This window comes from Pongo pygmaeus, chromosome X, assembly GCF_028885625.2.
Source record: "Pongo pygmaeus isolate AG05252 chromosome X, NHGRI_mPonPyg2-v2.0_pri, whole genome shotgun sequence".
NCBI classification, from domain to species: domain Eukaryota; kingdom Metazoa; phylum Chordata; class Mammalia; order Primates; family Hominidae; genus Pongo; species Pongo pygmaeus.
Window position 1 is genome coordinate 106,993,716 of NC_072396.2, and position 21,421 is coordinate 107,015,136.

General features: G+C 39.6%; 1 protein-coding gene across 22 annotated transcripts in view; it reads left to right on the plus strand.

Annotated features, from left to right (window-relative positions):
* Positions 1 to 21,421, plus strand: part of LOC129023809 (ras-related protein Rab-40A-like) — a 194,516-nt gene that overhangs the window by 167,412 nt on the left and 5,683 nt on the right. For 16 of the 22 annotated variants that reach the window (XM_063660307.1, XM_063660304.1, XM_063660306.1 and 13 more), the window contains one exon: positions 925 to 5,101. The exons of the other annotated variants lie outside the window; for them this stretch is intronic. In XM_063660307.1, the coding sequence (XP_063516377.1) occupies positions 997 to 1,833 (837 nt within the window). In that variant the 5' untranslated portion in view covers positions 925 to 996 and the 3' untranslated portion in view covers positions 1,834 to 5,101. Of the gene's footprint in view, positions 1 to 924; positions 5,102 to 21,421 lie in introns of those variants that run through there. 22 annotated transcript variants of the gene reach the window in all.

The following is a 21,421-nucleotide window of genomic DNA, read 5'->3' on the forward strand; positions in this document are numbered from 1 at the left end:
GATAGTTGCATTTGCATTCCTTAATATATTAGTGAGCTAGAACGCATTTTCTTATGATTATTGGCCATTTGCGTTTCATCATCCGTGAACCATTTACATATTTTGTCAGTTTTGCTGTTTTGTTATAGGATCTGTACGTGTGTTAAATCTAAAACCCTTCATTGATCTATGCATGTGTTATTTCAACACATCTTTCTTGGGTGAATATTATTTATGAGACACTCTAGAAAAATCCATATCCTAGATGTTTCTTCTGAGATCTTGGCTCTTATATTTATGGGAGATGTCCCCCTGCAGCAAGAAAAGTATTAGTGCCCGTGTAAACATGCGTGGCTTGTCAAGGATCACATGCACAGACAGTTCACACTTACTCCTAAACCCGGCATGGCCACAGAGTAGAAAGGATGTGTGGGGCATTATATGAGGAGAGCACTGGCTCAGGATTGTGATTTCTGTGATCTCTACACTAACAGCAAGATTTTTAAAAATTACATAACGTTTCTGAGTTTGCCTTTTCTCATTTGTAAAATGGAAACAATCATAGCTACCAAAGACAATTGTTCTGAGAAGTAAAAGAACAAATTATTTTAAGCGTCATACACAGCGTAGGGTACATACGGTACTCAACACATCTTAGTCCGCTTCCTATCTCATACCCGTCCTTCCTTTAAAGGAGATTCCTTTGACATAATCCAAAAGGCATGGTTCCATAACGAGCACATGGAAATGTTAAGAGAAATGTAAGGTTTCCGTGATGAATTAACTGCTGTGTCACTACTCTGTGCTGGGTAAGAAAAAGGAAAACAATCGCTGAACCAGTTTCCCAGGGTTTGTAAAAGAAAACCATCAAAGCCACCACCTCATTTCACTTTATTTCATAGACTTCCCCATCCCATTTTTTATGTTCTATGTTAATTTCTCAAGAAAAATAGGCCCGGCACCGCCTCTGCGCACAACCCTGCTGGTCTGGCCCAGGCGGGGGGCGGGGCCAGCACGATGAGCGCCCCGGGCAGCCCCGACCAGGCCTACGACTTCCTGCTCAAGTTCCTGTTGGTGGGCGACAGCGACGTGGGCAAGGGCGAGATCCTGGAGAGCCTGCAGGACGGCACAGCCGAGTCCCCGTACAGTCACTTGGGGGGAATCGACTACAAGACGACCACCATCCTGCTGGACGGCCAGCGGGTGAAGCTGAAGCTCTGGGATACGTCGGGGCAGGGAAGATTTTGTACCATATTCCGCTCCTACTCTCGTGGTGCACAAGGAGTGATCCTGGTCTACGACATTGCAAACCGCTGGTCTTTCGAGGGTATGGATCGATGGATTAAGAAGATCGATGAACATGCCCCTGGTGTCCCTAAAATCCTGGTGGGGAATCGCCTACATCTGGCATTCAAGAGGCAGGTGCCCAGGGAGCAGGCCCAGGCCTACGCCGAGCGCCTGGGTGTGACCTTCTTTGAGGTCAGCCCTCTGTGCAATTTCAACATCATAGAGTCTTTCACGGAGCTGGCCAGGATCGTGCTGCTGCGGCACAGGTTGAACTGGCTCGGAAGGTCGAGCAAGGTACTGAGCTTGCAAGACCTCTGCTGCCGCACCATCGTGTCCTGCACACCTGTGCATCTGGTGGACAAGCTCCCGCTCCCCATTGCCTTAAGAAGTCACCTCAAGTCCTTCTCCATGGCTAAGGGCCTGAATGCCAGGATGATGCGAGGCCTCTCCTACTCCCTCACCACCAGCTCCACTCACAAAAGGAGCAGCCTCTGCAAAGTGAAGATCGTCTGTCCACCCCAGAGCCCACCCAAAAACTGCACCAGAAACAGCTGCAAAATTTCTTAAGGAAGGCACCAAGAGGAAACAAGCTGGAATCGCTCCAGGAAAAACTCTGAATGGTTACACCTGGAAGAGGGAAGCTGCATTCTAGATTCAAAGAAATACGTTTTCAGTTTCTCATGGGAACAATGCTGCTTGGGAATGTGTGTGATGCCTTCCGTCAATAAAAGCACTTTACACAGTTTGACTTTGAATTTCTACATGGATGTGCATGTGTTTATAAAGGGAAAATTAGTACTCTGCTTAACTCTTGATAACATGAAATTTTGAATGTTACTTATAATCACACTGCATCTTTTTCCTTAAAATAACCACTTTTGTAAGAATGGTGATATGACAGTGATGAGTATAAATTCAAGGGAATTTGAGATGCAATGATAGTGAGATCATTCCGAGTCATTGATATTACTAGAGGGGCCTTTTTGTAAACCTTTTTGATGTCAAAGCACCAATTTATAAAACACTGCAGATGCATATAGAGATTATACGTAACAGATCTGTCCAGTTTGTGCACGAAATGGATTTGATAAAGTTTTTGCTATGTTATTTTACTACATTTGGAGATTAATAAGTGATTTATATGTATGTTTTTCTGTAAATCTACTTTTTTGTACAAGATATTCTACAAGATATGAAGCTAAGGGAAGAAAATGCCAAAGATATCTCTAGTTATGTTGAACATAGCCAACATGGTTTCAATGGGTCAGTAAGAAAAAAGCCATTTCAGTAAGGAATGAAATAAGTACTTATTTATGAAAATGTTTCTTAACAATAAAAAAGTATATATTTTTATCTTTTGGTAAAACGAAAAGAGAAAGAAAGAAAAATATGTATAATGTAACCCCGCAAGATTAGGCTTTGCAGAAAAACAATGCAATAGAACACGGGGGGCCAGGCCCATTATAAGGCCTTAGGTGAATCATTTCCCCTGTGCTGGCCAGTTTTGGTTAACACCTTTCAGATCGATATAGAGGTTAATGAGATCACATCTGGGAAAGCACTTCTGAGACCTTAGATGGGAAGGAAGGAGAAATGATTTCCACGTGGTTACTTTCCAGTTTACATTGTGGATTATTATAATAATTGATATTGGATGAACTGAGTAAATATAAGTCCTTGTACTCTTTTGTAATTGAATGACCATTTATTTGTGCATTGTCATAGGGTGATTGTAACATAAAGTCCCACAGAAGGGCAGTACCTCTGGCCTCAGGGAGCCATGGGGACTCACCCTTCCTGAACTCTGGTACTTTTCTATCATGAATTTCCCACAACATTCCTGGGAGGTAGAGGATATAATCTCTACACCATTCTGTAGCTTAAGAAACAGTGATGTTTGCAGGTTAAGCAACCTGGCTGGGGAGCATCCTGCCACTAAGTGGAAAAGCAGGGACCGGCACCCTATATGCCCCCAAGCAGACTGTGACACTGAGCTGCACATCACACCATAACCAAGCAAATCTTGCTTTCCTGCTGACCCAGGCCACTACTGAAATCTGTATCTTCAGCTCTGAAGCCAAGCTCCCAGTTCTGTCTCTCTTCTGAAAGACAGCCTTGTCAGACCTAAATTTCCTACTCTGTGGACAAGGGAGTGTGTCTGGGCCATTGCTTTAGAAACTGGAGTCCGCAGACAGTTCCTGTATCAGGAAGAATATGCACTCTCAGAGGGACAGGGGTCATGCTGAGGATGAATACTTGAAGGAGCAGGCCCTAAACACATGCAGATCGGGGATGCATAGAGTCTTTAATAGAAATTATCAAATCAACCTGGAAAGAGGTTGTACTAAATGACATCCCCACCACCGATATGAAACAGGGTAGACTTCCCTGCATGCCCACCTTACTGGAATCCTGAATGGTTTCTTTTTATACTTTGATGATATGACAGATGGAAATTCTTTGTCATTATATTTAATTTGATGTTTAGATAACTTAAAAAATTCCCTAGTATACAAAATGCTCTAATAATCATCATTGCATTATATTTTTATTGCAAAATGGTCCATTTTCACATGTACCCTAAAAACAATGAGCAACAGGCACATGAGTCTGCAGGTTCTAGAGCTACTGCTGGCATTACATTTCCAGGGTGTGTGTGTGGCCTCTAGGTGCTTCTAATGACACTGTTTTCATAGAAGGGGATTAAGAATGTCTCTCCATGACATTGGTTGAGTTCAAGTTTGGAGAGGATCTGGATCTGCACTTTGTGGAGTCTTTTTGAATGACACAAGAGCTGGACCACAACACGCTTCTGAGCAGGCTGTAATCTTTTCCCCATTGTGGAAAGCAAGCCTGTCTGTGACCTCACCTGCTCAAGTCAGGGTGGATCCCTCCAGGATGTAAGGTGTGGAAGTCGGCCTAAATCTGCTTCTGAACACTGAAGCTGGGTGCTCCCATCTTGCTGCCATCCGTTGCAGAGACCTGAAAAATTGCCTGCTCTCAGCCAGCAATGCCACAGATTCAGTCACTTGTGTGAGAACTCTGTCCTGAGAGATAAAATACCATAAATTACCAGCAGCTGTTTGACACATCTTGCATCTATCCATCCATCCATCCATCCATCCATCCATCCATCCAACCATCCATTCATCCCTACAGTTAATAGACATTAAGGCCAAACTCTACACAACCCCTTTTGTGAAGTTTTAGGCTTCCCCAGAATAGAAACAAGAAAGTAAAGTGTGGAAATAGGGGCATGGTGAATTCAGTTTGTAGATCTAAAAAGAGATGGCCCCTTCCTCTTAATATTCAACCTGAAAGGGTCTCTTATCATTGATAATTTTAAAACATAATTTAATACCCTGGACCCCTCTCTACATCCACAGTTATGGTTCTCTTTACATATATTCTCTCCATTGCAACCAAAGTTCTATGAAGAATTCTCAATACTCAACTCACATTCCTCCACCTCAGTCCTCATTGCTCATCTAATGGTGCTTTGTTCCCCCACCCCACCACTGAAATGAAACCCACCAAGGTCTACAGCCACTTCTTTTTCACATTTATAGATCAAGAATGTTGAAATAAACATCCTAATGTTTTCATCTGTGTAATATTTCAGAAGTTTTCTTATGCAGGTACTTATAAATTTATTCACAAATGTATGCATTTATATACTTATCTTCAAAAGATAAGGTTCATCCTACATTTAATATCATAACTTGCTTGTTTCACTGAGAACATACCTCAAAGTTTATTGATTATGAATAAACATGAGTCTATACCATAGGGATAGTAGAGATACTAATGGCCAGTAAAGACAGAAGAAAAGAAATTAAAATAGCTAAAACATATTCTTTGCCAAGTCCTTTTTAGGCATTGAGTCATTCAATTTTCAGAGCACCCTTACAAGGTAGAAACTGTTACTAATTCCCATTTTGTAGATGAAAATCTGAAGTACAGAGTGAATAAAGACTTTGCCTGAGACCACACAGTTAGGGAGAGGGAGAGCTTAGATTTGTGTCCAGTACATCATGTTCCAAAGCCTGGGAGACTGTCAAAGCTCTGTTGTTAGGTGAAAGAAGCAGTCTGCGCAAGCATGCTTACTTTGGGAGGTTACTAAAATGAATATTTTGTATATTAATATATTTATATGAAAAGCTAGATATAATGAGAAAAGGTGGATGATTATGACCTTGGTGAGAGGACATTCATTGCAATCATATGGACAGAAGATATAGTAGAGTGGGATAAGCAATCGAAGGGAAATGAGGAATGTAGAAAACCCTTTTCCAAAATTTGAATTTAAAGGTTATATATATATCATATACACATTTAGTAATTGGCAAATGAAAGAATGGATAATTGTGTGTCAAAGGTATGCCAGTAATGCTAAGATTTTTGTCCCTCAGGGAGGCAGCAAGTGGCTGAAATGCTGTTTGCTGTGGCTGGCTAATGCATGACCTGAGGACCTGTGCACAGGTGACTACAGGACATGTCCAGAATTTTTCTATAAATATATTAACATAGCAAGTAGCCCAGAAGCAGCCTCTGGGCAAACAACAAACCTTGCATCCCTGGTGCTATCTATCTCTGAGCCTGCCAGGTGAGTTCCCAGTCATGCCTGTCTTGCACACTGCCCCTACCCACAACGTGGGAAGCTGGATTTGGGTGTGCTCAGAAGCATGATGTTGAGTAGCTTGTATGAGACAATGAAATACTTCAAAATACAGAATACTTTCTTTCTCTAAAACTTTGAACTTAAGGCATATTACAGAGATACTTGCTTCCTTCAACCAGATGTTTGTGTTCCCGTGAGAAGAAATAATGAGATGTTTCCCTAGGATCCTACAAATGTGAGCATTAAATATAATTTGTTTGTTTTTCTTTTAGAGTATTTTCATTAGATCTAGATACTTCTATGTTTGTCTTGATTGACTCTATTGCATTATTTTATTTGACCTTCAAATAGTTTTATCTTCGTGAAGTGGGAGCCCCTCTAGTTTGGCTTCTGGTCTTTTTGACATGTCTTCTGGTATGTTAGTTGCGTCCAGCATCATCAGCTACAATTCCTACCCAGACCTGGAATAAAGCACTTCTCCAAATAACCTGATTCCTTTTCATGGGAAATGTTTTTAGTAAATTCAATCTGGAGGCTAGCGTTGCTCGTTGCTATTAGATTGGTCACTGTTTCTTGTCCTTTTCTGTGCATGGATCCAGCAAATATGTATTATGTTTTTAAGGGAATACACATGATTCCCTTCCATCCTGGGCTGTTCCTCCATCCCTTACATGCAGTCATTTTGATCAATTTTTTTTGAGACAGGGTCTCATTCTGTCACCCAGGCCAGAATGCAGTGGCACAATCACAGCTCACTGCAGCCTCTCCACTCCCCAGGCTCAAGTAATTCTTCCATTTCAGCCTCTGCAGTAACTGGGACCACAGGCATGCATCACAACACCCAGCTATGTTTTTCTTTTTAATTTTTAGTAGAGAGGCCATCTTGCTATGTTGCCCAGGCTATTGATCAATTTTTGTTTTAAGATTCAAATTTATAATATTATAACCAAATGTAATGTTTATATTAGACTTCTCCTATTTCATAGGTGGCATGTTCTACATTAGTGGAGTCCAATAGAATTTCTGTAGAGGTGAACATATTCTGTATCTACACTGTCAAACTAGCTACCTGTGGTATTGAATATGTGAAATGTGGTGAATGTAACTGAGGAACTAAATTTTTAGTTTTGTCTAAAATAAAATATATCTAAAATACCTTGTTTAAATAACCACACGTGGTCAGTGCCTACGATATTGAACAGCAACAGCTCCACACATTTTTCTGTGCCTTGCTTCTTTCACTTAATAGTATATCCTGAAAATCATTACATGGCAGTAGAGAAAGAGAGTCCTCCTTGCTTGGTATATGTGCATTGTACTCTAAGATGTAGATGCACCTTATTCAATCAATCCCCTTTTAGTGGACATTTGTCTTATTTATAGTCTTGTCCTGTTACAAATTGTACTTCTAGGAATGACCTTGTTCTTCTGCCTTTTTGTCTTTTTGGAATGTATGTTTGGAATAGATTCTTAGAATAGAGATTGCTGGTTCCTGGAGAAGACACCTGTGCCTCATGAAATAGAGAGGGAACAGGGAGTCCAGCCTGACTGAAGTGAAGAGTGAGGGCCTCCCAGGGGAGCAGACAGGGCTCTGAGATAACTGGGCACTCCAGGTCTGAGGCCATCCAGATTTGCGACTGATTGTGGAAGAACACATTTGCTTCGGTGATATGCTGCATGTCATCTTTACACCCTGAAATTACACAAATTTGGTGAGAACAGAAGTGACCTCTCACAGGTCCATGGGCGCAGGAAGGAGACAGGAGCACTGAAAATAGTGAAGTGGTTGATGTCAGTGCCCTAAGCCTTCATTAAAGTGAGAAGCAAATGTCAAGAGGAAGGATTTACCACTAATTGGGTCCTCAGGCTGTCTGGAAATCATACACCTACTATAGTTTCTCTCTGACCCCAGGTCCGATGGTCTCCCATCTGCCAGCATATTTATGCCTTCCTCCTGGAGGCACATTCTTAGCCAGAACACTCTCTCCAGGAGGTCACACTTTCCATGCTTTCATTTGTTTTCTCCTTGTATCCTCCCTGAGATTTTTCATGAGGCTTTTCTCCTCTGTTGCCTCAGCTCCTTTCATCAGCTCAGTGAATTGTATCACAATTCAACACTGCTCTGACAAATTTAGGCACAATTTAACACTCACCTTTACTATCATTTACATGTTGCATCTTTGCAGTTATTTCTGTAGAGTTAAATTTGTGATCCTACCCCAACAGAGCTGCATGTGTTGACCAAATGCCTCCTTCTGCTTAGGCAACTCTGCTGCTGTAGACTCATGGCTCACCACAATTTACTCAAATGGGCAGCTTTCCTGTTGTCCACATTACATGACCTTTTCAACTGTGTTCTGTAGAATCTCTGTGCAGGATTTCCTCCTGGGATGTGATGGTTTATTTCTGGATTTTAGTCATGGTATCTTCACATGTTCCCACGTGCAAAATTGACCCTATCACTCTGCATCCTTGTTGGATGCCTTCAGTGATTTACTAGGTGGGCCCACAATGCCCCTTTCGTTTCTTTCTAAATTCATCTCTCTGCCAACTTACTCAAGGTAGGGAGTAAAGAAGATGCAGGAGATGATTCCTGGGCTGCCCTGAGTCCTTTGACCTGGGAGGATGCATTTAATACCCAGGAAGTGGATCTGACAAAATTCGATTGGTGGTGTTAGCACAGTTTATAACATCTGGAAAACACTGCATTCAAAGGGAGATAATTTTTAAGAGAAGAGAAAATGTCATTTGAGGCCAGAGTAACCTACTGCCCAATGTGGTGATATTAAGATCTTGTCTATTTAGAATATAAGGAAAATATGTACCCCATCCTAAGATATCTCACAAATTTATTAATTCATACATTCATGGGTGATAATGTGCCCTGAACAGTGGTAAGTGCCTGAGTGCCCAGCTCTTTCAATGGCATGGTCAATAAAGTCCTGTTAATATCTGCCATTTACAGTATAGTCTTCAATATTTACTCTACGTATATTGAGGACCAATCAGATCTTGTACTTCCTGCTTCAACCATCAAACAGAATTTGGCTATCTCAAGAGGAATATGGAAATCTATTCTATTTAACTGTAATAGTGTTTTTTCTGTTGTTCTTTATTCTATATAGATGTTTCTGGACCCTTTCAATTATTAATTATTTTGATAAAAGGGATTTTAAACTTTTAAAGACATTGGAAGTTCGCTGGGCGAGTTGGCTCACGCCTGTAATCCCAGCACTTTGGGAGGCCGAGGCGGGTGGATTACGAGGTCAGGAGTTTGAGACCAGCCTGGCCAAGATGGTGAAACCCCATCTCTACTAAAAATACAAAAATTAGCTGGGCACGGTGGCATGCGCCTGTAATCCTAGCTACTCGGGAGGCTGAGGCAGGAGAATCGCTTGAACCCGGGAGGCAGAGGTTGCAGTGAGCTGAGATCACGCCACTGCACTCTAGCTTGGGTGACAGAGCAAGACTCCATCTAAAAAAAAAAAAAGTGAAATTATAATAACTAAAGAACTAAAGTAATGCAGATTTATGTCCTAGCCTATTATACTGGATGAAAACAGAACTTTAAAAATATTCATCTCAATTTGCTAAATAACACATGTAATTGGGCCTGTTTGTATATTATATAATATATAATATATATAAATGAGTGTATTTATCATATATATATAAATATATATATTTGGTAGATCTTATTCCTGCTTCTACTTAAATATGTGACCTGATAATAGTGAGTAACCCCTTGTGAACCTTAACTGGGGCATCTGTAACATGGGCATATTGATAGACACCTGGCTGAACTGTTGTGGGAAGAAAATGTATAATGCTTAAACCTATGCGAAGTGTCTGACATGTAATGCTACAACAAATATATGTATTGGCTTTCCCTGTGTTTTCTCTTCCACAAAAGACGTAGTTTACATGAACATCTCCTAGAGGTCAATTAGAGTTGAAGCAGCAGGAAATAAAATGTTTACATATTTCTATGAGAGAAAAGCTTTTCTGTCTTTTCTTTGTAGAAGTTACCTGATGCGTGGAGTGGAGGAGAAAAAATAATTTCATTATTTTTTATTTGATGTCCTTTTCTAACATCTTCATTTACCTTCTATTTGGACATTGGAATAGCAGCCTCTCATTGAGCCTCAGAAAGGAGACAGCACAGAATGACAGACCATGAAGATGGGTCTGCTGGGAAACAGATGATATCAGGAGAGCTGGGTCCCAAATACCAGATCTGTCCTTATGTACAGAACCATGGGGAGTCACTTCTCTCCTGGCCTCAACCCTTTCACAGGAAAAGATTTTATTTCCCGATAGTGGGGAGGTGTGGCTTTGGAGTCAGATAGAGTGGGTAGAATATTTGGGCACAATTAATAACTAGTTTAATGATCTTTAGCAAATGTTAGGTCTGCAGATAAATGAAATCCCTGTGTAATGCATATACATTAAACATGTCTGCATAGAGAATAAAATGGGAGGTAATTCACAAAAATGATACATTTTAAAAAATTAATCAGCCATGGGGTTATTGATTAATTTATCCTGAAGCTCATTATGTTTCCTAAAATTTCAAATTAGTAGGGATCTCTTTTGAATTCAGAATCAAATATAGAAACGGTAGTTTTTCTTAAATATTTCAGAAATACACAAAATTATAGAATATAAGAACCTTCTATGTTAACATAAAACATATGCAATTAAAATTCACTTTGAAGTGTTCTCTAATTAATTAGTTTCCTTCTTCCTCACAGGTAACCACTATGTAAAATTTGGGGTTTACATTTTTAAGACATTTCTCTATATTTTTATTACATTTGTATAGATCTACACATGAAATATGGTATTTTTAATGGTATGATTTTGTTAACTGAAATATCACCAATTTATAGATTTTAAAAAGGATAGCTTTATTTCTTATAAAAGATTACAGCCTGCAGAGTGGCCATTCTGACGGGCTGGGAATGTAGCCATTGGAAGAAACCCAGAAGCACGCACTTTGAGGGAGTGAGAGGTAAGACAGGAATTTAAGCTGAAGGGGTTGGACAAAGATACATACTCAACACGTTATAGGAGGAGCTATGAATATTAATGAAGGGGGTCCTGGCACATGGGTAACTGAACAAACATGTTTGTTATACATATGGACCAGGTTCGCCTTGGGGTGGAGACTTCACATTTAAATGTATTACAATTAGGCCTTATATGTTAAAAGAACTTTTCAGAACACAAAGGCACTCAAGTCCTGCCCTCTTTAAACTGGCCAGAACCGGTCCATGGTTGGTGATCTTCTAATCAGAAGAAAGTTACCAAAATCAGTCCCTTGTCCAATCAAAACTGTAGCTATTGCTGGTGGAACAGGGGCTGGGGATCAGCATCTAGTGGTGGATGAGCTGCAAGTTGTTTTAATATTGCTTATCTTGAGGCCAGTACTTGTTTAGCTGCTGGAGAAAAATGCAAAGGAAAGCTTGTGTCAATTAGAACACAGTTTATTCTTTAAGTGTAGAGTGTGTGACTTAACCCTTGCCTGGCATGGCCTTAGGTCTTATTTATAATTTGATATCTTATTGCCACAAAGAGTCTGTTCTGCCAGTCTTATGATCTCTATTTTAACATTAATGCTGGTCAATTGTTGTATCTAAACCACAAAAGAGAGGGAGCATAACAAGTTGTATCTGACCCCACTTCCTGTCATGCCCAGGAACTCAGTTTTAAGGATTTTGGGGGGGTCCTCTTGGCCATGAGGAGGTTTGTTCAGTCGGTTGGGGGGCTTAAGGTTTTACTTTTAATTTACAGTTTTATCTCTAAATGCATGACTACCTCATGGAATAAGAGGAAGGAAGAAACATAAGGAGAACAAATACATGTTCAGATTTCAACAGTGGGATTTGCCATACATGCCTACCTGTCATGTATACTCTCTTTCCAACTTGCCAAAACAGACAGGCTCATTTACCCAGTTTATATGCTGTAGGGAGCATTAATAAAATCTGCAGATACTATTTTCAAGCCCCATTTTTTTCCTGATGTATTCAAACACCTAGAGTTTCCCTGGAGTGAACTAGCCTAAAACAATGACTTAGTGTATTCTTTCATGAAACACCTTCTATTTGTCCAGACTACTTGTACTTAACTCAAATTGTAACTCATGTGGGGTTACCCTGTACATCTGGAACCTAATCTGGGCCAAGCTGATGAAAGAAGACAGTGATTCCCTGCAGTTAGTTTTCATATGTCCAAACTACTATCGAAATCCCTTGATTGGTTTAAGGATGCGTCTCATTTAGAACCTGATCTAATTTTGTATGATGGTTGTTATGACATGAGTACACTTTTCCATTTCATTTATTATTTTTTAATTGCACAAGAAACGCACTTCAGAGGTGTTTGAGTTCACATGTGTTACTTGATGTTGTGGACAGAGGCCATAGTGCAGTGGGATAGTCAGTGGAAAGTGGAGAATATTAACAGGGAATGTAGAAAACTCTTTATGGAACTTTGAATGTAAAGAAAAAGAAACCAAGAAAGAGGAGGAGACAAAGAGAGAAAGAAAGAGAGCAATAAAGAGAGACAGAAGAGATATCTCCATCATGTGGTTGCAATGGATGCTGGTAAGTCCAACGAATGACATTTGAAAATCTTAAATTACTTGAAACTTGATCAAGTTTAAACATTAATGGGCAGTAGAAAAATTCAAAAGAAAAAATAATGGGAAGGAGCCATCTCATCTCAAATTTAACATTTGAAGTTGCCCATATATTCATATCCTTTCTTACCCTCTCATTTCCACTTTAGAGCTAATGAGATGCCTCCACCGGGACAGCATGAAATCTGAGCTCAATAAACATTTAGTTATTACCTAACAAAAGAATAGACAATTATGTGTAAAAAATTCTGCTAACTGTTGGATTTGTGCCTCTCCAGAAGGCAGCAGGTGGCTGAAATCCTGGTGTGATGTGGCTGGATAATACATGACCTGAGGACTCCTGCACTGATGACTGCAGGATGGGTCCAGAATTTTCCTATACATACATTAAAATACTAAGCAGTCCAGAAGGAGCCATTAGGCAGACATCACACTTTGCTTACTTTGCTATCTATCACTGAGATCACCAGGTGAGTTCAAAGACATGCCTGTATTCCAGGCAAGGGAAACTGGATTTGGGTCAGCTCAGGGGAATGATGTTGAACAGCTCTTATCAGCTTCTGATAACACCCAAGAAGTAGAGAAACTACTGTCTACAAAATTTTGAACTCAAGGCATATCACAGGAACATTTGCTTTCTTCAACTATCTGTTTTCTTATAAAGGGAAATAATGAGAAATGATTTTTCACAATGCCTGCCTTAACCCTGAGGCCCAGCCAGTCCCTACTGCTGTGTCCCAACATTTAAAGATAATTGAGGTCCAACTCCATGCCGTATATTCTCAAGAGGTTTTCTCATTTACCCCCCAGGACAGCTCTGTAGAGATGGTATGGTCAATCCCATTTCACAGATGACCAAGCTCAGCCTCACAGAACCTAAGTCACCTCCCCAGGAAAGTGGCAGGATTGGAATGAGGTTCCATCCCTCACCCTTCCTAGATGGCTCTGGGCAGCCTCCCTTTTAGAAGATGGGCTTCCAGGCCTTGAGAAATGGCCAGATTCCACTCCCCAGCTATTGTTCCCCACAGGTCCCCACTCCACAACCCCTCTGGGTAATGATGAGGGCAGAGGAGGTGAAATCTCATGCTTTGTACCAAGAGACATGGGTGTAGGGCCACATGAGTTGGCTGATCCTTGAAGTGGTGAATGGGCTCAGGCAGAAGCTCAGGTGTTGGCCTTGAGACAAGTGAGCTGGAGAGAGGGAAAGTAACATGCACTGAACTACTGTAAGCAAATGCCCGTTACATCTCATCTCCTTTAATCTTAACTGCCATCCAAGGTACCCATCACTATGACCATTATTCACATCAGGGTGCTGCCTTTAGGAAAGTTTATGCAAATAAGAGAGACAACTTGTTCTTTCCAGATCAGCAGTTAACTTTGGAATACTTAAGGTATTTTTCTATTTTGACTTGATGCCTCCAGGCCTGTTAATGCTTTAATCTTCCTCAAGGGATAGTACACACACCTCAAGATGTTTTTAAATGTATTTCATCTTCTATAATCTTAAGTATCAGTCAAATTACCCAATATCACCACCGTTATTCATATAAGGTTACTGATTTTAGGTGTGACTAAGTAAACCAGTAAAATACCCTTGTTATCTCCCTATCAACAGTTAATTTTGATTATTTTAAAGTTTTTCTCATTTTGTCTTCATGCTTTTGGGGCTGTGAATGATCTCATCTCCTTGGGGTCTGCCATTACATGATCCCAGAGTATTAAACTTTTTTTTTTTGAGATGGAGTTTCACTCTTGTTGCACAGGCTGGAGTACAGTGGTGCAATCTTGGCTCACTGCAACCTCTGCCTTCTGGTTTCAAGTGATTCTCCTGCCTCAGCCTCCCAAGTAGCTTGGATTACAGGCGCCCTCCACCACGCCTGGCTAATTTTTGTATTTTTTAGTAGAGATGGGGTTTCACCATGTTGGCCACGTTGATCTTGAACTCCTGACCTCGTGATCTGCTAAACTTTTTTTTTTAATTATGACCCATATAGTTTTTAAGTAACAATATTATTGATGTTGAAAAATTCCAAATGAAAGAAAAAGGTTGATATATCCCAGAAAATGTACTTTTAAAAAATAACCTAGATAAATGGATACACACAAATTGTGACAAGTATGTGAAAAATTCCAGAATGCTGTTCCTGATGCCATTAATTAGATCCCACCCTCTCTTCCTCCCTCCCCTGCCCCAACTCTACTCCCAGATGTGCAATAATTTCTCTGGCCACCAGGAGGCATCACAGCTATCTTCATCTTTGTCGTTCTTTTTTAATGAACAGAAGTGTATTTTACAGAGTAATGAATGTTATGAAAATATTTATTATAATAACAATTCTGTTTGGAAAATTCACATGCATATTAAAAACAGTCCTATTTGCTGTTCATCCCAAATCTACATCGAATTCATTGATTTATCTCTTCCTTCCTCAGTGTAGATTGAGGTGTCCACACTGTAGAGGGGTCCCTTCCAGAGAGCTGGGTGTTCACCCTCCATTACCCTACCCTTGTACAGGCTTCTCAAACCTCTCACTCCCTCTCACTCATCCCCTCTCCAGGACATTATGGACGCAGCTGCCCAGGACCCACTTAGGCACGCCCATACTCTCTCAGTCACCTTCTGCCTGCCTTGCACTGACCTATTAATGCTAATGATTGCCAACGTGTGCTAGAGCTGTCTGGCGTTTCATTGTTGATGCCATACATATATACAGACTTATTTTACACCTATCATCAGGTTTTTTTCTGACAGAATTAGAATTACTCTGTAATCAGATTCATAAGCTAAGTTTTAAGGGAGGTATTGTTATTTTTTGCTCCTTGCAGACCCTTCTTGATAGAGTTCGATAATGGTGGTACCGTGGTGCCCTCTCGTGACAGAAGGCTGAACTACAGCTAGAACATCGCGAGCAGGAAGGTGGGAGGGAGAGGCTGTGGCCCAAGCCCACCTTACAGAGCTTTCTGGAACTCTGGGTGGCAAAGCGGACATTCTCAGTATTCCCAGGGACATTGATGGGCTCAAGACAGAATTCGTTATCTCTTACTGTGCTGAAAAGAGAGCTCTATATCAGAAGAAAAAGGTCATTTTAATTTTTATTCTTTGACCACTGGAAAATCAGAGACCTAAATGAGGGAAAAATGGATCCAGACTACTTGTTCAAGTTTTTGTACCCCTCTTAAATCTTTATTAGCATCTTTTCATGGAAATAAATTTCTGTAACATTCGAAATTATGTTACAATATACGTTCAATATTTTTATATTAACTGGTGTTTCATCGTAGGATGCTGTAAACTTTATTTCCCCAGTATCCTAGTGGTAAAAATTAAGCTCCCTTACCATAGTTTCTATAATAAATGATATTTGTAACACTTGCTCATATACACAAATGTCTTGGCAAGAATTTCTTAATAAGATTTTGAAAGCATCCTTTTAAAAACTCAGATACTGTAAAATTTTATATTAATATAATGAAATCAGAATAATATTTATCAGATATACTCCTAATATCCCAGTATGAGAGTTGCTATTTCTTTTATTTTTATATTCAAGTATAATTCATTTCTTTATTCACTTAATACTTTTAAACTTTTACTTTAGGCTAGGGGCTCAGGGGTATATTTGCTGGTTTGTTATATAGGTAAATTGCTTGTCACAGGGGTTGGGTGTACAGATCATTTCATCATCCAGGTAATAGGCATAGTACATGATAGGTAGTTTTTCAGTCCTCTCCCACCCTCTATTCTCAAGTACACGTGTCCATGTGTACTCATGTTTAGCTCCCACTTATAAGTGAGAACATGTTGTATTTGGTTTTCTGTTCCTATATTAGTTCACTTAAGATAATGGCCTCCAGCTCCATCTATGCTGCTGCAAAGAACATGCTCTCATTCTTTTTATGGTTGTGTAGTATTCCATGGTGTGTATGTACTACGTTTTGTTTATCCAGTCTACCATTGATGAGCATTTAGGATGATTCCATGAGTTTGCTATTGTGAATAGTGCTGTGGAATGTGTGCATGTCACTTTATAGTAGAAGAATTTATATTCCTTTGAGTATATACCCAATAATGGGATGGCTGGGTTGAATGGAAATTCCATTTTAAGTCCTTTGAGAAATTACCACACTGCTTTCCACGATGTCTGAAGTAATTTACATTCCCACCAGAAGTGTAATAAGCATTTCCTTTCCTCCACAACTTCGCTAGCATCTGTAATTTTTGACTTTTTAATATTAGCCCTTCTGACTGGTGTGAGATGGTATATCATTGTAGTTTTGATTTGCATTTATCTAACGATTAGTGATGTTGAGCATTTTTTCATATGCTTATTGGCCACGCATATGTTTTCTTTTGAAAAGTATCTGTTCATGTTCTTTGCCCACTTTTTAATAGGGTTGTTTTTTGCTTATACGTTTGTTGAAGTTCCTTATAGATTCTGGATATTAGATCGTTGTTGGATGCATAGTTTGCAAGTATTTTCTCCCATTCTGTAGGTTGTATGTTTACTCTGTTGATAGTTTATTTTGCTGTGCAGAAGCTATTAATTTAATTAGGTTCCATTAGTTAATTTTTGGTATTGTTGCAATTGCTTTCGGTTTCTTCATCATAAAATATTTGCCAGGGCCAATGTCTAGCATACTATTTCCCAGGCTTTTTTCAATACTTTTTTTTTCTTTTCTTTTTTTTTTTTTTGAGACGGAGTCTTGCTCTGTCGCCCAGGCTGGAGTGCAGTGGCATGATCTCGGCTCATTGCAACCTCCGCCTCCCGGGTTCACACCATTCTCCTGCCTCAGCCTCCCGAGTAGCTAGGACTACAGGTGCCCACCACCACACCCGGCTAATTTTTTATATTTTTAGTAGAGATGGGGTTTCACCGTGTTAGCCAAGATGGTCTCGATCTCCTGACCTCTTGATCCGCCCGCCTCGGCCTCCCAAAGTGCTGGGATTACAGGCGTGAGCCACCGCACCTGGCTTTCAAGACTTTTTATAGTTTTAGGTTTTACATTTAAGTCTTTAATCCATCTTGAGCTTAGTATATGATGTAAGGAAAGGGTCCAGTTTCAATCTTCTGCATATGGCTAGCCAGTTATACCAGCACCATTTATTGAATAGGGGGTTATTTTCCCATTGCTTGTTTCTGATGACTTTGTTAAAGATCAGATGGTGGTAGGTGTGTGGCTTTATTTCTGGGCTCTTTATTATGTTATATTGGTCTCTGTGTCTGATTTTGTACCAGTGTGATGCTGTTTTGGTTACTGTAGCTGCTCAAAGTCAGGTATGCTATGTAGCATAGTTTGAAGCCAGGTAACATGATGTTTCTGGCTTTATTACTTTTCCTCAGGATTGCCTTAGCTATTTGGGCTCTATTTTGGTTCCATATGAATTTTAAAATAGTGTTTTCTAATACTGTGAAGCATGTCATTGATTGATTGGAATAGCATTGATTCTATAAATTGCTTTGGATAGTATGGCCATTTTAACAATAGCAATTCTTCCTATCCATGAGCATGGAATGTTTTTCCATTTGTTTGGGTCATCTCTGAATTATTTGAGCAGTGTTTTGTAATTCTCTTTGTAAAGATCTTTCACCTCCCTGGTTAACTGTATTCCTAGGTTTTTGTTTCTGTTTTTGTAATTGTAAATGGGATTTGCATACTTGACTTTGCTCTCAGCTTGGACATTGTTGGTGTATAGAAATGCTAATGATTTTGTACACTTATTTTGTTTGCTAAAGTTGAAGTTCGAGGAGCTTTAGGGCAGATTATGGGGTTTTCTAGGTGCAGAGTAATATCATCTGCAAACAGATAGTTTGACTTCCCCTCTTCCTGTTTAGATGCCTTTTATTTCTTTCTCTTGCCTGATTGCTCTGGCTAGGACTTACAGAATTATTTTGAATAGGAGTGGCAAGAGTGGGCATCCAGTCCTCAAGGGTAATGCTTCCAGCTCGTGGCTGTTCAATATGATATTGGCTGTGGGATTGTCATATATGTCTCTTATTTTGAGATATGTTCCTTCAACGACTAGTTCATTGAGGGTTTTATCATGAAGGGATGTTGAATTTTATTGAAAGCCTTTCTGCATACATTGAGATGATCATGTCTTGTTTTTAGTTCTGTTTATGTGATAGATCACATTTATTGATTTACATATGTTCAACCAATCTTGCATCCTAGAGATAAAGCCTACTTGATCATGATGGATTAGCTTTTTGATGTTCTGCTGGATTCAGTTTGCTAGTATTTTGTTGAGGATTTTTGCATCTATGTTCATCAAAGAAATTGGCCTGAAGTTTTTGTTGTTGTTGTTGTCTCTGCTAGGTTTTGGATCAGGATGATGCTGGTCTCATAGAATGAGTTAGGGAAAAGTATCTCCTCCTCAATTTTGGGGAATAGTTTTAGTAGGAATGGTCTCAGTTCTTCTTTATACATCTGGTAGAATTCGGCAGTGAATCAATCTGGTCTTGGGCTTTTTCTTGTTTGTATGCTTTTTATTGCTCATTCAATTTCAGAGCTCATTATTTGTCTGTTCAGGGATTCAATTTCTTCCTGGTTCAATCTTGGGGAGTTGTATGTTTCCAGGAATTTATTCATTTATTCGAGGTTTTCTAGTTTTTATGCATATAGGTGTTCAAAGTAGTCTGTAAGGGTTTTTTTTTTTTTTTTTTTTGTATTTCTGTGGAGTCAGTAGTAATGTCCCTTTTGTCATTTCTGATTGTGTTTATCTTATCTCTTTATTAATGTAGCTAGCAGTCTATCAATCTTATTTGTTGTTTTGAAGAGCCAACTTGGACTAATTGACCTTTTGTATGTTTTTGTGCAAATAAATTTTATTCAGTTCAGTTCCGATTTGGTTATTTTGTGTCTTCTGCTAGCTCTGGGGTTGGTTTGCTTTTGTTCCTCTAGTTACTCTAGGTGTAATGTTTGGTTGTTAATTTGAGGTCATTCTAACTTTTTGATGTGGAGATTTAACACTTCACCCTTAAAACTGGTTTAGCTGTGTCCCAAAGATTCCATTATCTGATATGTTGTATCTTTGTTCTCATTAGTTTCAAATAATTTCTTGATTTCTGCCTTAATTTCATTGTTTACCCAAGAGTTATTAAAGAACACTTTGTGTCAGGAGTTCAAGACCAGCCTGGCCAATATGGTGAAACCTTGTCTCTACTAAAAACACAAAAAAATTAGCTGGGCGTGGTGGCACGTACCTCTAGTCCCAGCTACTCGGGAGGCAGTGGCAGAAGAATCGCTTGAACCTGGGAGGCGGAGGTTGCAGTGAGCCGAGATCACACCACTGCACTCTAGCCTGGGCGACAGAGAGAGACTCTGTCTAAAAAAAAAAAAAAAAAAAAACCAACAACAACAAAAAAAAACACTTTGTATAATTTCCATGTAATTTTATAGTTTTGAGCAATTTTCTGAATACTGTTTTCTATTTTTATTCTACTGTAATATAGCCTGAGAGGTCTGAGAGTGTGTTTGGTATGATTTTGGTTTGTTTGAATTTGATAAGGTTTTTTTGTTTTTGTTTTTGTTTTTGTTTTTTTTGAGATGGAGTCTCACTCTGTCACCTAGGCTGGAGTGTAATGGTGCTGTCTCAGCTCACTGCAACCTTCACCTCCCGGGCTCAAGTGATTCTCCTGCCTCAGCCTCCTGAGTAGCTGGGATTACAGGCATCTGCCATCATGCCCAGCTAATTTTTGTATTTTTAGTAGAGATGGGGTTTCACCATGTTGCTCAGGCTGGTCTTGAACTCCTTAGGTAATCCACCTGCCTTGGCGTCTCAAAGTGCTGGGATTACAGGCATGAGCCACCACGCCCAGCTGATAAGGATTCTTTTACGGCCGATTATGTTGTTAATTTTGGAGTATGTGCCACGTGCATATGAGAAGAATGTATATACTTGTTTTTGGGTGGAGAGTTCTGTAGATGTCTGTTAGGTCCATCTGGTCAGCTGTTGAGTTCAGGTGCTGAATATCTGTTAGTTTTCTGCCTCGATGGTCTAATACTATCAATGAGATGTTGAAGTCTCCAACTTGTATTGTGTGGTTATCTAAATCTCTTCATAGGTCTCTAAGAACTTGCTTTATTAATCTGGGTACTCCTATGTTGGTGCATATATATTTAGGCTAATTAGGTTTTCTTGTTGAACCCTTTACCATTGTTTAATGCCCTTCTTTGTCTTTTATGATCATTGTTGCTTTAAAGTCTGTTTTATCTGAAATTAGAAAAAGAACCCCTGCTTTTTTCTGTTTTCCATTTGCTTGGTAGATTTTTCTCCATCCCTTTATTTTGAGCCTTTGGGTGTCATTGGATGTGAAATGGGGTCTCTTGAAGACAGCATACAGTTGGGTCTAGCTGCTTTATCCAATTTGGCACTCTATGCCTTTTGATTGGGGCATTTAACCTGGTTGCATTTAAGGGTAATATTAATATGTGCAAGTTTGATCCTGTCATTACGTTGTTAGCTGGTTATTACTGCAGACTTGATTTTGTGGTAGCTTTATAGTGTCAGTGGTCTGTGTACTTAAGTCTGTTTTTGTGGTGGCTGGTAACGGTCTTTCCTTTGCATATTTAGCACTTCCTTAAGGATCTTTTGTAAGGTAGGTAGGGTGCTAATGAATTGCCTTAGCATTTGTTTGTCTGAAAAGGATTTATTTCTCTGCTTACGAAGCTTACTTTGATGGAATATGAAATTCCTGGTTGGAATTTCTTAAGAATGTTGAATATAGGCCCCTAATCTCTTCTGGTTTGTAGGGTTTCTGCTGAGACTTCACTGTTAGGCTGATGGGTTTCCGTTTGTAGGTGACCTGCCCCTTCTCTATAGCTGCCTTTAATATTTTTTCATTTTGACTTTGAAGAATCTATGTGCCTTGGAGATAATTGTC